This window comes from Porites lutea, chromosome 10 (genome assembly GCF_958299795.1).
Source record: "Porites lutea chromosome 10, jaPorLute2.1, whole genome shotgun sequence".
In the NCBI taxonomy this organism is placed as follows: Eukaryota; Metazoa; Cnidaria; class Anthozoa; order Scleractinia; family Poritidae; genus Porites; species Porites lutea.
In genome coordinates, this window is record NC_133210.1 from 25,524,480 (window position 1) to 25,543,919 (window position 19,440).

At 42.2% G+C, this 19,440-nt stretch overlaps 2 protein-coding genes across 2 annotated transcripts in view; both read left to right on the plus strand.

Annotated features, from left to right (window-relative positions):
* The window catches only part of LOC140949841 (cullin-4A-like), a 33,592-nt gene extending 28,342 nt beyond the window's left edge, over nt 1-5,250 (plus strand). The window contains exons 20-23 of the mRNA XM_073398981.1: nt 453-551; nt 1,040-1,093; nt 1,911-2,009; nt 3,645-5,250. Coding sequence (XP_073255082.1) covers nt 453-551; nt 1,040-1,093; nt 1,911-2,009; nt 3,645-3,740 — 348 coding nt within the window. The 3' untranslated portion in view covers nt 3,741-5,250. The remainder of the gene's footprint in view (nt 1-452; nt 552-1,039; nt 1,094-1,910; nt 2,010-3,644) is intronic.
* A 5,061-nt stretch (nt 5,251-10,311) lies between these two features.
* LOC140949833 (angiotensin-converting enzyme-like) lies at nt 10,312-19,360 on the plus strand. Its single transcript, XM_073398966.1, has 5 exons — nt 10,312-11,517; nt 15,505-15,728; nt 16,634-16,877; nt 17,220-17,342; nt 18,142-19,360. Exons 1-5 carry the CDS (start codon nt 10,475-10,477, stop codon nt 18,494-18,496), a joined length of 1,989 nt encoding a protein of 662 aa, XP_073255067.1. The 5' UTR covers nt 10,312-10,474; the 3' UTR covers nt 18,497-19,360.
* The last annotated feature ends 80 nt before the right edge of the window (nt 19,361-19,440 follow it).

A 19,440-nucleotide genomic window follows, 5' to 3' on the forward strand; every position in this document is an offset into this window, starting at 1 on the left:
TTACATCGGTGGACTTTCGCGGGGGGGGGGGGGGGGGGGGTGGGGAAGAAAGTTGATTAAAAGTGGCTCCGAGGAAAAGCTGCTTGTGTTAATAAGCTATCTTTGTAGTTAGGCTATAGGAAAAATGGGTTTCGACTACGCAAGATTGTGTTATAAGATGACGCCCGCACACTTGGCCCCCGCGCAAGGGGTTTGAGTAGCTCGGTTACCAAGACGAAACGAATGTTGGCGGAACGGAAGTTTATACAGGCTTTAGGCGCCTTTTTGGGCTTCCACTTAAGATTTGTGTAGGAGAAAAAAACAGAAAAGGAAAAAGACGACTTCAATGTGATTAATTCAACTTTATTTGAGACAAATTGGTACATTTCGTCTTTATTCAGTCGAAACCATTTTTCATGGCCCCCGATGATTGGAGAGAGATCAACAACACCGTGTTGTTTGTCTCGTTCTAGGGCCGGGATGTTGATGATGGCGATATTTTCTTCTTCAACTCCGAGTTCAAACACAAGCTCTGTCGAATTAAAATAAACCAGATACAGATGAAAGAAACGGTAAGATCAAACATTGCGTCTAGTTTTTGTTTTCTCTTTGTGTTTTTTTGTTTGTTGTTTTTGTTTAGATTTTCATATCGGAATGAGTCATCCTAGTGCGAGATCATGACAGTGGTTGCACCGTGGGCAGAATTTCATTCGGGTGTGACATCTCCCTGCAGTGTCATGTAAAAGAAGAACAACCACTTGTTTCGGTGCTAAATCGGCCTCCCCGTGGACTGGGACGGGTGGCGCTTTTCGTCAGTCCAAGATGGCTTCGACACGATGAGGGGAAAGCGTGTGAACAATGTAAACACGATTCGAAATCAGTTAGTCATTCTGGTATTTAACTCGCCCAGGTACAAGTTTTCTCATGTAAACACCTCCTTACTTTGACTATGATAATGCCTTCCGCGTAGCTTGTCGAAACCTCAGTCACAGTCATCAGCAGTCGCTCACACTGGTGATCATATTTCACCTACTTATGGCACTTTTTTCTTCTTTAACAGCAAGAAGAAAACATAAATACAACAGAGAGGGTATTCCAGGATCGGCAGTACCAGGTAACTGCAAGAATACCTTAGTTCATTGCTTGAATAAAGGACTGAAATCCGTCAGATCAGACAGAGTAAATTTCAATTTTCAGCGTCGCGTGCGCTTGCCATCACGCTGCACGATCGCTTGAGTTATACAAATGGTCAAAAAAACGAGGACAAGTTGACAATTTCATTATCGCCTCGAACATAGGGCGATTTGATTTAGTGGCCGGGCACTTCCTCAATGTGGCTCCTTCATGTAACACTTCCCTGATGGGTTTGGAATTTGGAATCGTTAGTGTTTGTGGAAGGGTGAAAACTAGAGAACCGGGAGAAAAGGCCTCTTAGCAGGGTTGAAAACTTACAGCACAATGCGTATCAACTTAACAATTATAAACCGATGGTCTAAGGATCAAACCCTCGCTTTCAAACTTTTAGCCTTTTCCAGGCGTTTAGTAGCCTGCGTGGCAGGCGCTCGAACGGGGGAAGTAAAGGGGATTCTGTGCGCGAGAGAAACGCGAGGGGCGCGCGAGGAAGGAGAGAGGGAAACCTCCCTCCTCGCGCGCCCCTTTCCCTTCCCCTGCGAACGTCTGCCACGCAGGCTAGGCGTTCAGATAGTGGGGGCGGCGTAAAGAAAAGTGAGAAGGAAAAAACAGCTTAGGACCGGAGGTAAGGGGACAGGGAAGGAGAACGTGTTGTCTCACTTTTCACTCTCCCTCTCTCCCACTTTTCAGTTTTCCTTTTGCTCCCCATTTCGCGCCACTTTCCACTAACAGGCTATCAAGCTCGTAATCTTGCTGATAAAACGTCATCCATCTCGATTATCGCTATAATTGTGTTGCAGATTGACGCAGCCATTGTACGGATCATGAAGACTCGAAAGACGCTCAGTCACACCCTTCTCGTTAGCGAATTATATAACCAGCTCAAGTTTCCTGTCAAGGTAACTGAAAGTCATGAATGATTAAAAATGCAAAGTTTCTCCCAACTTTTGAAAGATCCAATAGGCCCTTTGCAGCTAGCCATTCACGTCGTACAAAACCGCCATGCTGGAGAGCAAGAGTCGCACTGGGTCAAGACAAACAAAAGACATACATAATTTTAAATGGTAATTTCCATTGTTTGTCTTGTCCCAGTGCTACTTTTGCTCTCCAGCACGCCAGCTTTGTACCACGTGAATGGCTAGCTGCAAATGGCCTATTTCCCCTCTCTTTATCCGTCTGGAAAGACAGCCGAAGCGTTTCAGGATACTTACAAAGTACCTGTGGCGGATCCAAACCTCAGATAAGGGAGGAGGGGGCGGTCTTACAAAACATTTTTTTTCGGCCCTTCGGGCCTTAGTTTGGTCTAAAACTAAGAGGGGGCGCCCCCCGGATCCGCCAATGAGTACTTGGAACTGAGCAACTCTGAAGCATTTTTTACGCTTGCATTGATGCAAGTTAGTCTTTGATGATTGTGTGTGTGATTCTCCTGACTTCTCTGTGTGATGATGCTCGATAAGAGGGGGGTTTATAAGTACTGTTCCACGTAAGAAATGGACATGGCAAATGAATGGAATGTTGAGACGTTTCAATCTCGAAATGTTTTACAAACTAAAATGGAACCCACTGATTGTTTCAATGACGAAAAACGCTAAAAATGGTCCTAAAATTAATTTTTCCGGATTTTGTTTCTCAATTTTGGGTCCCAGCGTTGCAGCTTCTCTCTATGTTGTCGTTGTCATGGGAAATGGGGAAATGGGTCTACTGAAAGCAGAGGTCTCAGCGGCAATTTGATTCTGCCATATTGGAATAGCGTGTCTCGGCTTTCACTTGCTTTGATTTTGCCCCGGGGGGGGGGGGGGGGTACTCCCATACATTACCTATACGGATATGTGCCGCCCAAAGGGGTCGTGATTTTGAAGCTCCTGATTTGGAACGGGGTATCCATTTTAGAGGCGTTTTCTAGAACGGGGTATAAAATTTCGAACGCACGAAAGCTCTACTTTTGTAAGCAGCCATTTGAAAGTATTCAAGGACAGATTGCTTTTAAAAATACGGTTCAATGCGTTAACAAGCAAACTGTGGTACTCTTGTTGCACCCTAGAACGAAGTATAACAAAATTGGCCCATTTCTAGAACAGGGTATCAGTTTTAGGGCGAATACTAGAACGGGGTATAAAAAATTGGCCCATTTTTAGAACGGGGTATGAATTTTAGGGGAATTTTTTTTCTAGAACGGGGTGCCAATTTGGAGTCCCGGGCGGCACATACCCACCCAAAAAATACCCAAGTGCCCCCCCCCCCTCCGGGGATTTTGCCTCCTTCGATGCGTGGAAAATTACTTGCAGTGGGCATGTCAGCGATCCCCGTTGTTCCGGTTTCTAAAGACTACAGTACCTCCGTCCTGAGATGGCTGAACGCGAGTGTCAAACCGTGTAGTCTCTTTTGACTTTTGTACTTTTCATATTCCTTTGATATTCTTCCGTGACCCCTGTAAAAATTTCAGTCGCAGAGAATCGGCTCTCATCAGACGACGTTTTGTAGTATCCAAACAGCTTGATACGTAGACACTGAGTTTTTTTCTTTTCGTCTTACAGCCCACAGACCTAAAGAAACGTATTGAAAGCCTCATAGAAAGAGACTACATGGAAAGAGATAAAGAAGTCCCTAACCAGTACCATTACGTAGCGTGACACCAGCGGGTGTAGCGCATTTTGTCACGCAGCATCTTCTGTGGATGTACTAAGAAGTGAGGTGTGACCTCGTTTACCACCAAGTTTATATCATGTATAGAACTTTGAACGCAGATACGAACACTATCATGGGTTACTCTCCAGAGATTGTACAAGAGCCTGCAGGCTCAGAATATCCACTCTTGTTGCTGATTGATTCCTGTAAATTGTCGGTCATTATCGTAACTCTCACTACCTGCCCACTAAAGAGTATATTAGTACGATAACGAGAAAATAGATACTCTGTTTGAGGCTAGCGTGGCAATCCATAGACACGTTCTCTCGCTCTGCGCGCATCACGCATAATTTGTGGTGTGTGTAAAGGAATTAGTTTTGCTGGCCAACCAAAAGCGTTACTTGATCTGCCTAACAGGGCGCTTCCAGAGCACGCCGTAACCATGTAAATGAAGTTAACTACAGAAATATCTTCGCAGTACAGTTTGGCTAAATGGGGCAAATATGGAGTTGTAAAAATAATTAGACTGTTTGAGTTTGCATTAAACTGGGCAACTTCGTATGGCCTTGAAAAGGTAATTTTAAAAGCAATCATTGCCCGATGCGTTTTTTTTTTCTGACAAGCGAGTAACTTCAAACAGGTAAGCTTTTTCTTTGCTTCCAGTCTAGAAATCACGTCTAGAAATGCTGCAGGCGTCTTCTGATAATTAAGTAGGGGCGGTCAGTCGGTTGGGATAAACGGCGACGAATGTTTTCAAGAACGGGCGGCAGACCCCCTTTGTTCCTTTCTCAACAAACCAGTTCCACGGCTCGAATGCTTGCCTCTGATCAGGCACAAAAATGTTAATCGGAGGCCAGCGTCTATCGCACTGATTTTTTAATCTTCTTATACGAATATGTCTATCTTCATTTATGAGTGGCTCTTAACTGACATGAAGGTTGTCCCTTCAAACGTTAACAGCCTGCATATCTGCATGTATGGTTTGATTAGCTTGCGCGTTTGTGACCCGGTCAAAGCCATCTTTTTTCAAGATCATACGGAAATAGCTTTTATAGGCTGTTCAAATCGATTGTCACACTTGATCGTCTAAGCAAAACGCCATCTTGGTTCTGCCCTCTAGCAAGGGAACCCTGTAAAGGAGCAACAGCTTAGTTCCCAGGCTGTCTCGGGTTTCCGACCCCTGGCGACGGAGAGAACCGAAGAGACAGCCTAAGAACGAATTTTAAGGAGCACGGCTGTGGCATCGTTAGTAACTTCCTCTCAACATCCAGGACCTAAAAATTGCTTACTAGAAATATTGTGAATCTTGAAGTAGATCAATACTTGTTAATTGTGAGACTCTTGCCGCCTACACGTCAGTCTCTCGGCGCGTAAAATGTATATGTCCTTGTAAATGCCTTGTTTATAGTTAAAAGGTGTATTTAGCTGCTTCGTATAGTTTTTACTGTAGGCTCTTTTTCTGCGCAAAGAAAACTAGCCAATCAAATAAAGGATTTTCTGTTCGTGGAGACACAAGGTCAGCGACTTTAAAAGACCGTCAAGAATGGATTGTTCAAAGCATGGCTACTTCTAGCTACTGGGTCCAGGGAGCTAACATGCCGACTGAGATGGTGAGTCAGTAAGACCCTACCCACTCTTCTCAGTCATTGATTACTTAACCCCCTACTTTTTCCCGTCTCTCCCCTCCCTGGTCAGTTTTACCTTTAGCTACTGTTTCCAGGGAGCTTACTTGCCGAACGAGATGGTAAGTCAGTAAGGCCCTACCCACTCCTCCCAACCATTGATTACTTACACCCCCCCCCCCCCCCGCCATCCCCGCTACAGTTTCCCGTCTCTTTCCTCCCTTGTCAGTTTTGCCTCTAGCTACTGAGTCCAGGGAGCTTACATACCGACTGAGATGGTGAGTCAGTAACGAGCTGAAGCAACGACTATCACGGCTACGAAAACGTCACTTAAAACGTGAATTCGCATTGCCTCAAACTTTATCACGCTTATTCCATCTCGTTTAATTCGTCAAATGTTGGCAATTTTTTTGAGTTGAATCTTAAAAGACTGTATCAAAGTTCAGGAAAGGAAAAAGAAAATTGCTGTCTTGTCTTCACGTCCTCGTCAAAACGTGAAATTAGGCACTTTCATGTTGTAGTCGTGCAACGACGGCAAAGAAATGTACAAAAAAGCGTGATGCACGTGTAAATTAAGTTGTTGTTTTGCCAATCTAACCCTATTGCTTTTTTCCGTCGTCGTTGCTTAAGCTCCCTAGTAAGGGCCTACCATCTTTTCCCATCCATCATTTAAACCTCCTAATCCCTCCCCTGCAGTTTCCTGTCTCTCACCCCTCCCTTGTCAGTTTTACACTATGCATGATTACTGGTTGAGGTCAATTTTTTTTCCTTTGCTCAGTTTTTATTTTCCTTTGTTTGAAACTAGTAATCAACCATTGCCATTCACAAAAAAAAAACATAAGAAAATGAAAACTGAACCACGCTAAACCTATTCGGTTATTCGCCAGGGTAATCTTGGGATGTTTCAAACAGCGTATTAAAGTATCGCTTACCAATGCAAAACATCAGTGTTTAAATACTTTGCTTTCCCATCTCTTCGTTGCATGGGATTTGAATCTCTTCTAGCCACTGAATTATGCTGCTAGGGCTATGGGCTTTGATGTGACTGTTACAAGCAATCTGCTGATTAAGTTAAATTGTATGATTGTACGATACAGTGCCAGCAAATTGTCTCAGATTAACTTGGGATTAACGCGAGGGAAGGAATTAAGAGGCTTAGGCTCACAGGCTGGAAAGGCATTCTAGAAGCTTTTCATATTCTAGATGCTGTGTGGAAAAGTACATGCTAACAAGGCGTATGGGCGTTGTTTGTTGTTCGATATGCAGGTTACACCAGTAGAGACGAAAATTGTTTCGAGAAACTCATAGTCCCGAGGGAAACAGTTAATAAGCAAAATTGATCAGTTTCCCGAGGGACTAGCCTTTGAGTGATTTGTTATATAGCTGACAATTTTGAAGCTGGAAATTCATTAAACCTGGCTGTAAACGGCGATCGTTAGTCAACATTTGCGGGTAACAGGAGTGCATTGTTACCCTCTGACGTCATAGATTGCCCAGAGATTTTGGCAGGAAACAGTTTCAGTGTTAACTGTCATGTGACTTCGAAGTAAGCAATGAGAGCGCGCGCTGTTGGCAAAAAATGTCCTGCTGTTTAGCAAACGGTGTTATAGCACTCAAGTCCCTCTTGGATGGGCTAAGTCTTCTACATACCGTGTTCCGGAGTGGGTTCCTTCATACTCTAGTCCCCCTCGCAGCCATTTTGCGTGACCGGATACGAAAACGGCTGCGGGGGAGACTATCTATACCCTAGCTGTCAAGTGAACTTCAATTATACAAAAGTACGTCGACAGTTTGATGTTGCGTATTGTCCTCGTATAATTCACTGTAAAATGCTCTGTTAGCCTGTGTCATTACCCTAATATATATTTTGACTCCGTGACTAGTCTGTCCTGTTTAACTGAATGTCAGCTATTTATAGCTTGTTGTTAAATGAAAATACGGTTTTAGCTTCTTCTTTTGTTGTTTCCTCTTCTTATCTGTTATTAACGTCTGGGATTTGTCTGTACCGTCCACGGTTTTGGTTGGTACAGTGCCAGCTAGGGGCGTGTAAAGAATTTATTATTATTATTTTTATTTTATTTTATTTTTTTTCATTTCTCCTACTAGTCTTCAAAGAGGGTTAGTAAAGCCTCAGATATCCCGTAGGTAGGGGACACTTAACAGTTAAGTCTTTGAGGGTCTGCATTTTCCACAGAAGCTCCTTGTACTGGGGTGGGAGGGGGGGGCACTTGACAAAATTTTATACGTGGAGGCCGCTCCGAGGTCAAACCCCTTGCCTCTTTATTTTGAAGGAAACGGTACGTCTTTCGTATACCTTTTATTGCCAAATGGTACCCCTTTCACATATGCAACGTCTTTTAAATATGACAAAATCCCTAAATCCGGAAGTTTTCTGGTATTTTTCACAGCCGTAAAATGCGCCTGTTAGACCTATTGCAGACTGCAATGACAGATTTCCCTACCCTTTCATGGACTTCAATTAGTGAAATTCTTACTCTAAAGCCTGAAATAGGCACCCCTTTCAGGCGGAGCCTCCCCTCACTGACCATTTTAGGGAGTTCCCCCGGACCTTGTACTGGCAGTAGATCGATGAAGGACATTATCACACAACCAAACTACTCCAGTGTAGCTTACTCACGTACGATTACAAGGATCTAAAAATGAAAGCTCGGTTACAACGGTTGTTTTTTCCCCTGTTATATTACCTTACGTAAGGCGTGAGTTGCTGACTGCAGACAATCGAGTCCTTTGTACCCGGGGGACGACCATATAAAGGAAAGGGGAGTGCTGGTCGCGTAGGGTTCCCCTCTTAAACCCTGTCGCCCTCCCCCAAGGTAGAAAGGAAACCGACGTGGCATCGATCTCGATGATCTCTAGACAAATAGAGGATCTTAAACAGTCTAACACCATGCAATTTCAACATTTTTCACTGCAATTCTTTCTTCTTGTGTATTCTCTGTAAGGGGTTCAATTCAAATGTTCCGACGATTATTCCTGTAACTTTGATACGAGATTCAACCCCTCACTTGACCTCCCGCCTCCCTGGCCGCTTGTGTAATTTTACAAGTATCTCCAAGTATCTCTGTAACTATAATACTTTGCTTGTACAATAGTATAGTATTCTGCTCTCGAAAAGTGCCAACATGGTCGTTGTTAAAAGGATTATCAGATTATCAGACTATTTAGCGCAAAAGAATTGATTCGCTAAGGCCTTCAATCTTTCAAGGCAAACACGCCACAAATTGAGACAAAACGTCTTTAGTCAGAGCACTTTTGTATTGACGTGTGAAGAACATTTCTCTTGACAAAATGTTATATTCCTTTTATATCCTCTTCTATTTTGGGTAATCCCATCGTATTAGGAGTAATCCAATTTTTTGCCATGCGCTAACTTCCGTGGCTAATATTCGCTTGTTAAACGCGTTTTTCGTGCATGCTTGTCTCGAGAGAGGCTTTTTCTTGGCCTGGATAGCTCCTTTTTACGGTTGACACATGTTTTTACTGAAAGGAAGGTATCACTCCTGATGTCCGTAACCAGATATGTGTAAAGCTGTCTGGTTTTAGAAAAGTTTATTTGATGAAAAAAATACTTTTCGTATTTATGAGGTCATCTACCCCGGTTCCTTTGTTGTTCTATAGAAAATCCAGCAAATCAGATGTTCAACTGAAAATCTTCTTAACAAACGTCACAAAATCTTTTGTCGAAAATCCGGTAAAGTATTTATTTTCAGGTGGTAGTAATTTCTAATTTTTGCAGCCGCCTTGGAAACTTCCGCTCCAAGAGGACGAGGTTGTAATTTCCGCGTTTCCATGAACTCCAGGGGGGTTACTCTCGTTAAAGCTGTACCGGAGAATGTGCCACTGTGTTGTGATTTACGAGGGTAAAATTATATAGCTATAGAGATGATCTGAGGGGAAACAAAAATTTCTTCGAGTTGGCGGAAGGTTCGAGTTATCAAGGTTAAAATTACAGAAAATACAGGATCATTTCGGGATCCAGGATTTGCCTCATTTGAAAGGCGAGATTCGGGATTTCAAAGCAATATGGGGCGAAATTCGGGAATGAAAGTGTGCACACGAGACGAGGGATGCCAAAAAATAACCCGGATTACGGGATTGAGCGAAAATTCGGGTCAGCAGCCCACAACCCAAAGCGAATCTACAATTACGGTCATAATTCCTTGAAACACTTCTAGAAAACACAGGGGACTCGACTGTATTGTATACGCACATGTGTGGCTCCCTTCAAGCACAATTTGTTCATTTTTTGCTAAAATGAGCATAATTTCTTACAAAAACTAGCGTAAGTATTGACATAACTTACGAGCACTGCTATTAGCATATTATGCTACATACTTTGTGAGCACAATCTATCAAAGGGGGAGTACGTACTTAAAAGTTGTTTTGTTTGACATTGACCGTAAAGTAGATCGAAGGGTCTTATTCCTTCTTTTTTTATTACTTTCAAATGTAAATTACCCTGTGGACAGGCGGTTGTCAAAAGTGTCATGCAAAAAATGTCATGAAAGACGAGCTCCCCTAAAAACGCCTCTGTACAAGAAACCTCCCTAAACCACACCCCCTCCAGATGACTATTTAATCGTTTAAACCAGGGGATGATTTATTAATTTATCTATTTCCTTTTCTTGTAAGGAAATGGTTAAAAACGTACCTTAAAGATGTCCGCAACTTCTAACACCCGATCTTTCTCAGGCAAATTAAGCTTCTCACCACTAAGCTTGCAATAGAAAAATATATCGTGTCGCGTTTCAGTTGTCTCTCAGATGATAGAAATTTTTTTCCAGTTAGTGTTGGGTAATACATACAATGAGTCAGGAATTTAAAATGCGTCCTTTTGCGTTCCCAGACTGAAAAGAAAACCGCTATGTTTACTTTTTGAAGCTAAATATGTTACCACAAACACCCCTTCAAGATGTTACACAATTTTTCGGTATCAGATACCAAGTATCCAATTTCAGTCAACACTGCATGGTGATATACGCGAGGCATTTGTGTAGTAAATGTAACGCTGACAGGCGTCGATTTTAAAATCCGCTTTGTATGTCGCTGTTTACAAGGGATATTTGTTTCTTTTCTAACAACTGGCCTCGCGCACAATGTTTCTTCTGAAACTTTGCTTGATTTCTTTAACGCACGTAGTTTTGGCTGAGACTAACTCAAAAGCGGTAGAGTTTACAACGGAATTCAACCGCCGTGCTTTGTTGGAGAGGAACAAACTTGAGATCGCGAGCTGGAGATACTCTTGTAATGTGTCATCGGCCGAAGCAGCAGAGGAGAAGAAAGCTGTATCTTTGGCGTTCGAGGAATTTCTAGAACAAGAAAGAAAAAAGGCCGAGGAGTTCATCAACAACAAAGAGTTGTCTGAGGATCTTCAACGCCAAATCAAGTTAATTCGCGTCTCAGCGACTTTGAATAATCTACAGAAACGCAGAAGACTCACTGAAATTAAGATACAAATGCAAAAAATATATAGCGCTTCCCAAGTTTATGATTATGTGACAAAAAAGAATCTATCACTTTCCCCAGATTTAACAAATATCATGGCTAATTCTTCGAGTTATACGACGTTGCTGTATGCATGGTTAGAGTGGCGTGACACTGTCGGCCCCAAATTGCGACCTCTTTTCGAAGAATACGTCAACCTTACAAATGAAGGTGCAAGAGACAACGGTTATGCCAATTATGGAGCTTTTTGGCAAGCACCTTACGAGGTTACTAATCTTCCAGGGCTCGTGAAATCTCTTTGGAAAGATTTGGAGCCGTTTTATCAAGAACTACACGCTTACGTGCGTTCGCAGCTTGCGAGAAGTTATCCCCAGGTGCGAGAGAACGATCCGATCCCTGCTCATCTGCTTGGTAACATGTGGGCACAGAATTGGGTCGCAATTTACCCGTTGGTCGAGCCCTATAAAGACAGATCAAGCCTAGATGTCACCCAGTCTATGCGAAAGAAGAATTTCAAAGTGGAAAACATGTTTGATTTAACGGAGAAGTTTTTCCTATCACTCGGAATGGAGAAACTGCCCAAGACATTTCTGCAAATGTCCATGATTAGAAAACCCAAAGGACGGGATGTCGAGTGTCATCCCTCTGCCTATGACATGTACAGCAAAACAGAGGACGGTGAAAAAGACGTGAGGTAGGTCGTGATTATAATTTTCAGTCGCTTGAACGCGCGTTTCCAGTGCGTGACAGTCACGCCATCCTGTATTATTAAGAGAGAAACGTGCTGTTTCTTACGGAGAAAGCACGAGTTTAAAGAAAGCGAATTCCGTTAGATTGAGTGATTTTTGCTTTTTCTTATCGTAGTAACCATTTTCTCCTGTTAGAAAGGAGAGATTCAGTCCTCCTTCAAACGGAACTGCGTGTGCTTGCAGTTTCTTGTTTCGCCGCGCGCTCGCTCCCGCGTTCTCTCTCGCCTCCCTTCGCTTGCCATAAATGGAGAGCTTGCCAGCAGAAGGCTATAAATATCGTTCTTTCTTTTCAATTCTTCTCTCTTTTGTTTTGTTGTTGTTGTTATTTTTTAATAACAACAACTTGTTACCTTTTTGACTGATGGTTCGCGACTCGCTCATCCAAGGTATTATTCATCCGATTGCTTCGAGTCGTTTTCTCCTCTAACGACTCGAAGTAATCGGATGAAATTCAGGCTACAACTTCCTGTCATTCATAGAAGATTTATTTTGCAAAAATATAGAGTCCATATTCACCGAAATCTTATCGGACTCTTATCGGCAATCTTGCATTAAAGGGTCATACTTTGAAATTCATTCTAGAACTCTTCATCGAGTCGCTTAATACATTCCTTTCTGTTTGGTCATCGCGAATGAACGCATTTGGGATATGATAACAACGCCATTGACAGATTTATTTCCTGTTTCCTGCTACGTAGAATAAAAGAGATTCGTAAAAGATAACACTTTCTTTCCCATGAGTTTCAAGAACCAATTACACATAATAAATTATGATAATAGCCTCCATTCAACTGGGGTACACTTTAGATAAGATTTTGTACTAAACAGCAGCATCATATACAGGAAAACTCTCCTTTATATGTAGCGGTTTTACATTGAGAGATTCAAGGAGGATCTCAAGGTTTACCACTCCTTGAACGTGAGAACATGAAACTACGCAACATGACAAATATTGCATAGAAAAATAAGATAAACATTGTGACTAGTTTCTATATAAAGTAAGTGGACAAATCGCTTACAGAATCAATCAAGTGGTGCCCAGAATTTTGTTATCTATGTTTTCTCTCAGTTATTTTTAAGTCTTCTTTTTCGGTTCGTGTCTGCATGCAGACTCAATAAATTGAAATTTCCCTTATTTCAAAGACCGCAGCTTTGGTATATCTTTTCATAAAAAAGTATTTTAAAAAGGCCAACTTAAAAGCCCGAAAAATCGGTGGGAATCTCCAAAAGACATTGAAAAAGATACCATGAGTTTTCTTGGTTGGAATTCACGTTATCCAACGGTATTTTTGTCTTCTTATCGTTTGTTAATGGCGAGGACATTCCTTACGCGTCTAAACTGCTTTTCTTTTTGGCTCAGTAGGACATATTCTCCACATGACGTAAAGACTATGAATTTTGCCCTGTCCCGAGCCTGTTCACAGGCTACATGACATATTTATAATTTGGGCTCTTTTAAGCAAAAAGTTGCTCTCGGTTGGTTTTATGCCTTAACAAAGATTAAGACAAATTTAGAAAGGGGGAACTATCCCTCATCAAACGGGATGGGTCATCAGATGTTTGCAAAGTATTCAAAAAAAATTTTACTGGTATTAGTAAAAATATTTTTAGCAAAAAACTTTAACAAAAAGAAACAAATTTATTACATTACATAATGTTTACTAATAAATGGAAAAACGGGCAAAAAAGAAATGACTTTTTAGCGAGAAAATGCGTTCATTAGTATTTATCTAATATATACTAATAAATGGAGAAATGGGCAAAAAAGAAATGACTTTTCAGGGAGAAAATGCGTTTATTAGTATTTTAATAACATTGTTGCAGTTTTCTCAAAATCCCCAAGGGGGTCACCCTGCGTCTACAGCTCCTGTATAAACAATGCGTGGGCTGAATGCAATGCAGGCTATTTAAAAGGGCTTTTATCTCCCTGAACGCATTTTTATTTCGTTCGCTGAAGTTCCTCTTTTGTTCTTGTGACAATTATCTCGGCTAGTTTAAAATTAAACCGATTGCAGTTAGCACAGAGAGGAGAAATGTGACGTCACGTTACCATGGTAGCAAAATTTCTGGAGCTGAACAATGTTTTTTGACAGAGACGGCCATTTGCATTGTCAAACAATGCCGAAGAACATTATGGGTTATCGTCTTGTTCCTGAGTGCAATCTTGCACAGGAAAGTCGTACTTGTCAGTTTTTAAGTCTTTTTTTCCTGCCATATTTGCAAAGCCACGGTTTGTTGAGATCCAGAAATTTTGCTTCCATGGCAACGTGACGAAGCGACTTCTCTCTATTAGAACAAGTTAACACAAAATAGCTTGTGTACAGACGTCCCCCCTCCCTCCCGATTTTTTTTTCTGAGGGAGGGGTTACGTCTGTACACAGGCTAATACAAAAGGACCATAAGATCGAGGACTGCGGCTTACCGTACGGCGACGGCAACGGCAGCGCGAGTTAAAGGAGCTGTGTCACGAGATTCAGCCAAATTAGGAAATTACAAATGCCCGTTAAATTAAAAGAAACATAAAAATAACCGCTTAAAACTTTAAAGGAAGGTTAAAACCACATAACAGAAACAACAAATGCCACGGATGGGCAAAACTGAAGAAGATTGAAACGGATTGAAATTAGGGTTTTTGAAAGCTGTTCAGCCCAATAGTTTTTTCAAAGTTGGTCCCTGCTGCTTGCAACTTCAAAAATAATGCTCAGGAGACATATTTGTTTGTCTCGGATCCCTGATTTTGTCATTAACATGTAATTTCTTTGCTTACTTTAAGTTCCATGGCGACTGAGGGCGAGTAATTGGCAAAATTAAACAAAATGAACTGGACTGCCGTGACACAGCCCCTTTAAAACAACAACTTTGCACGTGCAGCACACCTTTCGGTACATTTCTTTGCTACGACGTGAAATTTCCTAATTTCACGTTTCATCAAGATCGTAAACATACGAAGATGAATCTCTTCTTCCCTTTCTGAACCTGGACATTTCTCTTAGGAATTCAACTACAGGAGAGTTCTCCTACATTTGGTAAAGTGATCGAGTTGTGATAATCGCGCTGAAGTTTTGGAAAGGAAGAGGCTTTCCTTTCGCGTTTTTCTCCCCCTTCCTTTTTTGATTTTTTGCGCCCACCACTCAGGCTAGTTTACGTCGTGATGTAAGATGTCTAGCAGAGACGACAATCAAGAATTTTCCTGTTTTTGAAAGTGCCGGCCTTCCCAGGAACAGAGGTTCCTCACCATTCTCGTCCCCACGACCTTTTAAGACTGTGCACCATTTTCGAACCTAAAGCTCTTCTCTATTGCGCATGCGAAGTCAAAAGCATGAGCTCAGGGGTCGAGAATGACTGTGCACGCGAACCGTGTGGTCTGGTACACGCACGTAAACGTACTTTCAAAGCAGTATAATGAATGTTTCAAAAAGCCTCCAGTTATTTGCGTTACATTTTCAGCTCAGTGTTAAAGGTCAAGTGCGTCGTTTTGCGCAAGGCACATTGCTTGACCCAAAGAACAGTTGTGTTGGAGATAATATTTAGGTGGTTCATATTTTTCCTGAGGATTACACGAAACAGACAACATTTGGCGACGCCAGGGAACCACTGGTTTCCCCACGAAATGACGTCTGAGAAACGAGCGCAGAAATTCTATACTGATGACGTGTTACTACCCAGATCTGGGTAGTGCTTCTGATTGGTCGTGCCGCAAGGGAAATTTTCTTCAGCCAATCAGAAGCACTTCCCAGATCTGGGTAGTGACACGTCATCAGTTTGGACTTTCTGCCCTCGTTTCTCAGAAGTCATTTCGCGGGGAAACCAGTGGTTCACTGGCGTCGCGAAATATCGGCTGTTTTCTCGGGCTCGTTAAAATTCCGCTTCAAGTTTTATGTTCTATTGGCTGTGGCTCTGTTCCCTAACAGGTCTTTTATTTGTTTTTTCAGGATTCACCAATGTACTGAGGTAACGCAAGACTGGCTTGAGACGACACATCATGAGATGGGCCACGTCTACTACTTCATGTCATTCTGGCACCAACCGTACATATACCGTGACAGTGCTAACCCAGCATTCCATGAGGCTGTAGGTGACACCATGTCTCTTTCTGTGTCAACACCTCAGCATCTCGCTAAAATCGGTTTGCTGGAGGACTTCAAACCCGATGAAGGTAAGTCTGCTAGGATACCGCAAACTGACGCTTTTCTGACCACTTTTAAACCCCTCAGTGATAGGCCCATCCACCTGTAAACAAACAAATACACCTAATTATAAGCTCCCCACCCCCCACCCCCCGATATAAGCTCCCCTCCAAATGGATTGAAGGCGGCAATTTCGGGTATCCTTTCCCACCAAGGACGTAAATCCTACCGTAAATCCTCTAAACCCTCCCTCTTATATTAAATGATTCCCCTCTCTCTTATAAGCCTGCCCTTCCTTTTTAGGGGACAAAAGTTTTTGCCCAGGGGCGGATCTAGGGGGAGGGTGCAGGGGGTGCGTACCCCCCCACCTCCCTGAGATGACCTGCGGTTTTCTAATACAACTGGTATTCTGCAAAAAAAAAACTATGTGGTTTATTGGTGTTGAAGTAGAGCAAGAGACGAGTGCACCCCCTCATACGCCACTTGCACATCTCCCACAATGAACCTTATTTGCCCCAAAAAAATTTTGCATAAGCATTGTTTTCAATTTTTCTTGGGACGGCTGTAATACCCAGGAGAAATGAAAAACCAAGGTTATGCAAATAAGGTGCATTATAGGAGATGTGCAAGTTATTGACGTATAGAGGTATCGTAATTGCTTGAATTTTGGCCTTGGGCGCTTATGTTGTCGTTCAGAATTTCGGCCTCTAGATGACATTTTCTTTGATTCAAATGAACAAAAACTGTTAAACTACAAATGGAAAACTGAAACGTTTTTTACAGGAACCCGAAAGAAAAGTTGAAAGATCTGAGTAATGACACGCCAGTTCACGGGCAAACCAGAGATGGTGTCGCGAAATGTTGGCTGTTTTTCTTAGGCTACCTGTAACTCTAATATACAGTCTGTAATCAATACTTGTATTTTCGCACCTAGGTTTGGAGATCAACTCTTTGATGAAATTAGCGTTAGACTATATTGCCTTTTTGCCGTTCGGATACCTTGTGGATCAATGGCGTTGGAACGTATTTCAGGGGAAAACAAAACCTAACATGTACAACAGTGCCTGGTGGAGACTGAGAACTAGGTACCAGGGCATCAAAGCCCCACAGGAAAGAAGCGAGAGCAATTTTGATCCGGGTGCCAAATTTCATGTAGCAAATGACGTTCCCTATATCAGGTGCGTAATTGTTTTTGTGATCACCATCACTACTTTGAGTCACTATAATGAACCGAAGGCTAGGGTAGGATAAATAACGCACCAAGTATCGTCAACTTTGGAATATTGTGATCTAAAACATGGGCACTCCACTATTATTGCATCACCAGCAGGTTATTACATGCTCCATACTAAAATTAAGGAGGGGAACAACAATTTTACTCCGCAGCCGCTAGGACCGGAGTCACGCAGTGGGGGTAGAGAGCATTGCGTGACTCCGGCCTGGAGGGCTTTGCAGGACATTAGAGAACAACTGAATCCCACGTAATGCAAAACTCATCCAAAGTTTTGATTTCTTGTTAGGTACTTTATCAGCAGAGTTCTGCAGTTTCAGTTCCACAAAGCGGCCTGTAAAGCAGCAGGCTTTAAGGGCCCTCTTCACCGATGTTCCATATACCAGTCTACTGAAGCTGGAGAGAAGATCGGGTAAGGACTGGCCGTGATACTTGAGCAGATTGAAACTGTTTTAGGTCAACTGGAAGAGTACTGTTATAATGTTCTTATAAGTGAGTCTTAATGTACGGTTTAATTCTCCCTTGCTTCCCAAGCAAAATATATGGCAATTTGATAGAGAAACCACAGTCCTGGTCGAAACATTTGGGACACTTTGTGTTTCAGGTGATGAAAATGCAATTCAAGTCGCCTTCTCTCCCCACCCCCCTGGACAGTGTTGGGTGTTTCAAGTCAATCACCTTGATGATGACGATAAACTTTATTTCAGTGTCAGGTCTTCTAGCTGGGCATGTAAGGCCTACCAATAGGGGACACTAAATTAAAATACTATCAGCTCTAACTAATTAATATAAAAAAGGTTAACCTTTTACGTATCTTGCACAGGTTAAGGACCTCAACTTTTTTCGGGGGGCGGGGTGGGATAAGTCCTGTTAAGGCAGTATTTTTGCGTGTGTATTGCCGGTTAGCTGCAAATTCCATACAAAAACACGTGAAAAAGGGGTGGTCTCCCAGAACCTTTTAGCCAGGGTTGTAGGCGTACATATCAGGAGCCACTTTGGGCTTTCGAGGCGAGGATTCGAGACGTCCCTAGAGTTCTCCCTCGCCCGTGAGCTGAAATAGGACGATTTTAGACAGCATCGATTCCAGTATCATGCTTTAATGGGAAGAGGAAAGAGGGAGTGAAGTCCAGTTCAAGAGCCGACTGTAGCTTTGTACTACGAATTTCGCTTTGGGCTTCATCTTGAAGTTCTCTTTTCTTCTAATTATTCAGGGAAATGCTGAAATTAGGTAGAAGCAAGTCGTGGCCAGAAGCTCTTGAAAAACTCACCAACAAGAGATCTATGGATGTTGGTCCCATGAAAGAGTATTTTTGGCCTCTGTACTTGTGGCTAAGAAAGCAAAGATGTTCTTCCAACTATACCATTGGATGGCCCGAAAATCCGGCTCCTAAAGACGATCCGTGTATAGTGCCGACAACTCTACCCAACACCTACTCACACAAGACACAGTCGTATGAGCAGGCACGCGGGAAAGCGCATGCACTCGTTTTGAACGCCGCTGGCAAGTTCGTGACGGCTGTTTCCTGGATGTTGTTATGTTGGAAGGTGATCATAGGTATGTTATGAGGAACAGCGGGTCAAGAACCTGATAAGACAATATATTTACGATATACAGACCTTGGTCTTCTCGCGTTGTTGGTAGCTGTATTAAAAATTACGATAATTAATGTTTAATGAATTGCTGCCGGACTTGGTATAACGATTGACAGAGTGAGCGGTAAATGGATTACGTCAACCTGTTTGCAAGCTAAAACTTGTCTGCGCACGCGTCAGTTGAATTCCAAGTTTTGTTGTTTAAGACTAAGTTTAGGCATTAAAACTGTTTCCTGTCGTCTGTTGCAACGGATGGCAATTATGGACATTGATTGAAACTTCTCAAACTCGTTAATAATTCATGAAGAAAATACATAATACAAAATATGTTTAATGACTGTTTGGAAATCAGATGAAAAACTTCTCATTTTTCATCTTTAATTTCTCCTTCTAAAATCATTTTGTGTTAGAAGTAATATCAGGCATTCGACAGAGTGTTTCATCACCAGATAAAACACCTCCAAGTTCGTCAAAAATACTCCGCTGCACGTCGTATTTTCAACTCTCTTCTCAGTCTTTCATCTGGTGAAGACACACTGCGTCTCGTGCTTGATATACTACTTGAAAAAACTGGGCCAACTTTTTAGATTTTTTATGCTATGCCTATAAAAATCCCCTCCGCCATATTATCATGGCTAGTGCTCTCTGACGGAATTATTTGGATATCTTCTACATAGTTCTACAGGTCCATTTTGTGTGTGGTTAAAGGCATTAAGTAATGCCTCAAGCAGAAAATTGACCTAAAACAGTAACATTTTCGTGACATAGCCTCTTTTAATAAGCTTTACTCGACGCAAAAATGTAAATATAATAAAATTGCGTTGGTTTTGTTTATTATCATTTTCAAGCGACTTTCTTTGTTCTAATTGCTGGTAACAGTTGTCTTCCCAGGAGCCCCCTGGTGCCCGCTCGAAAGC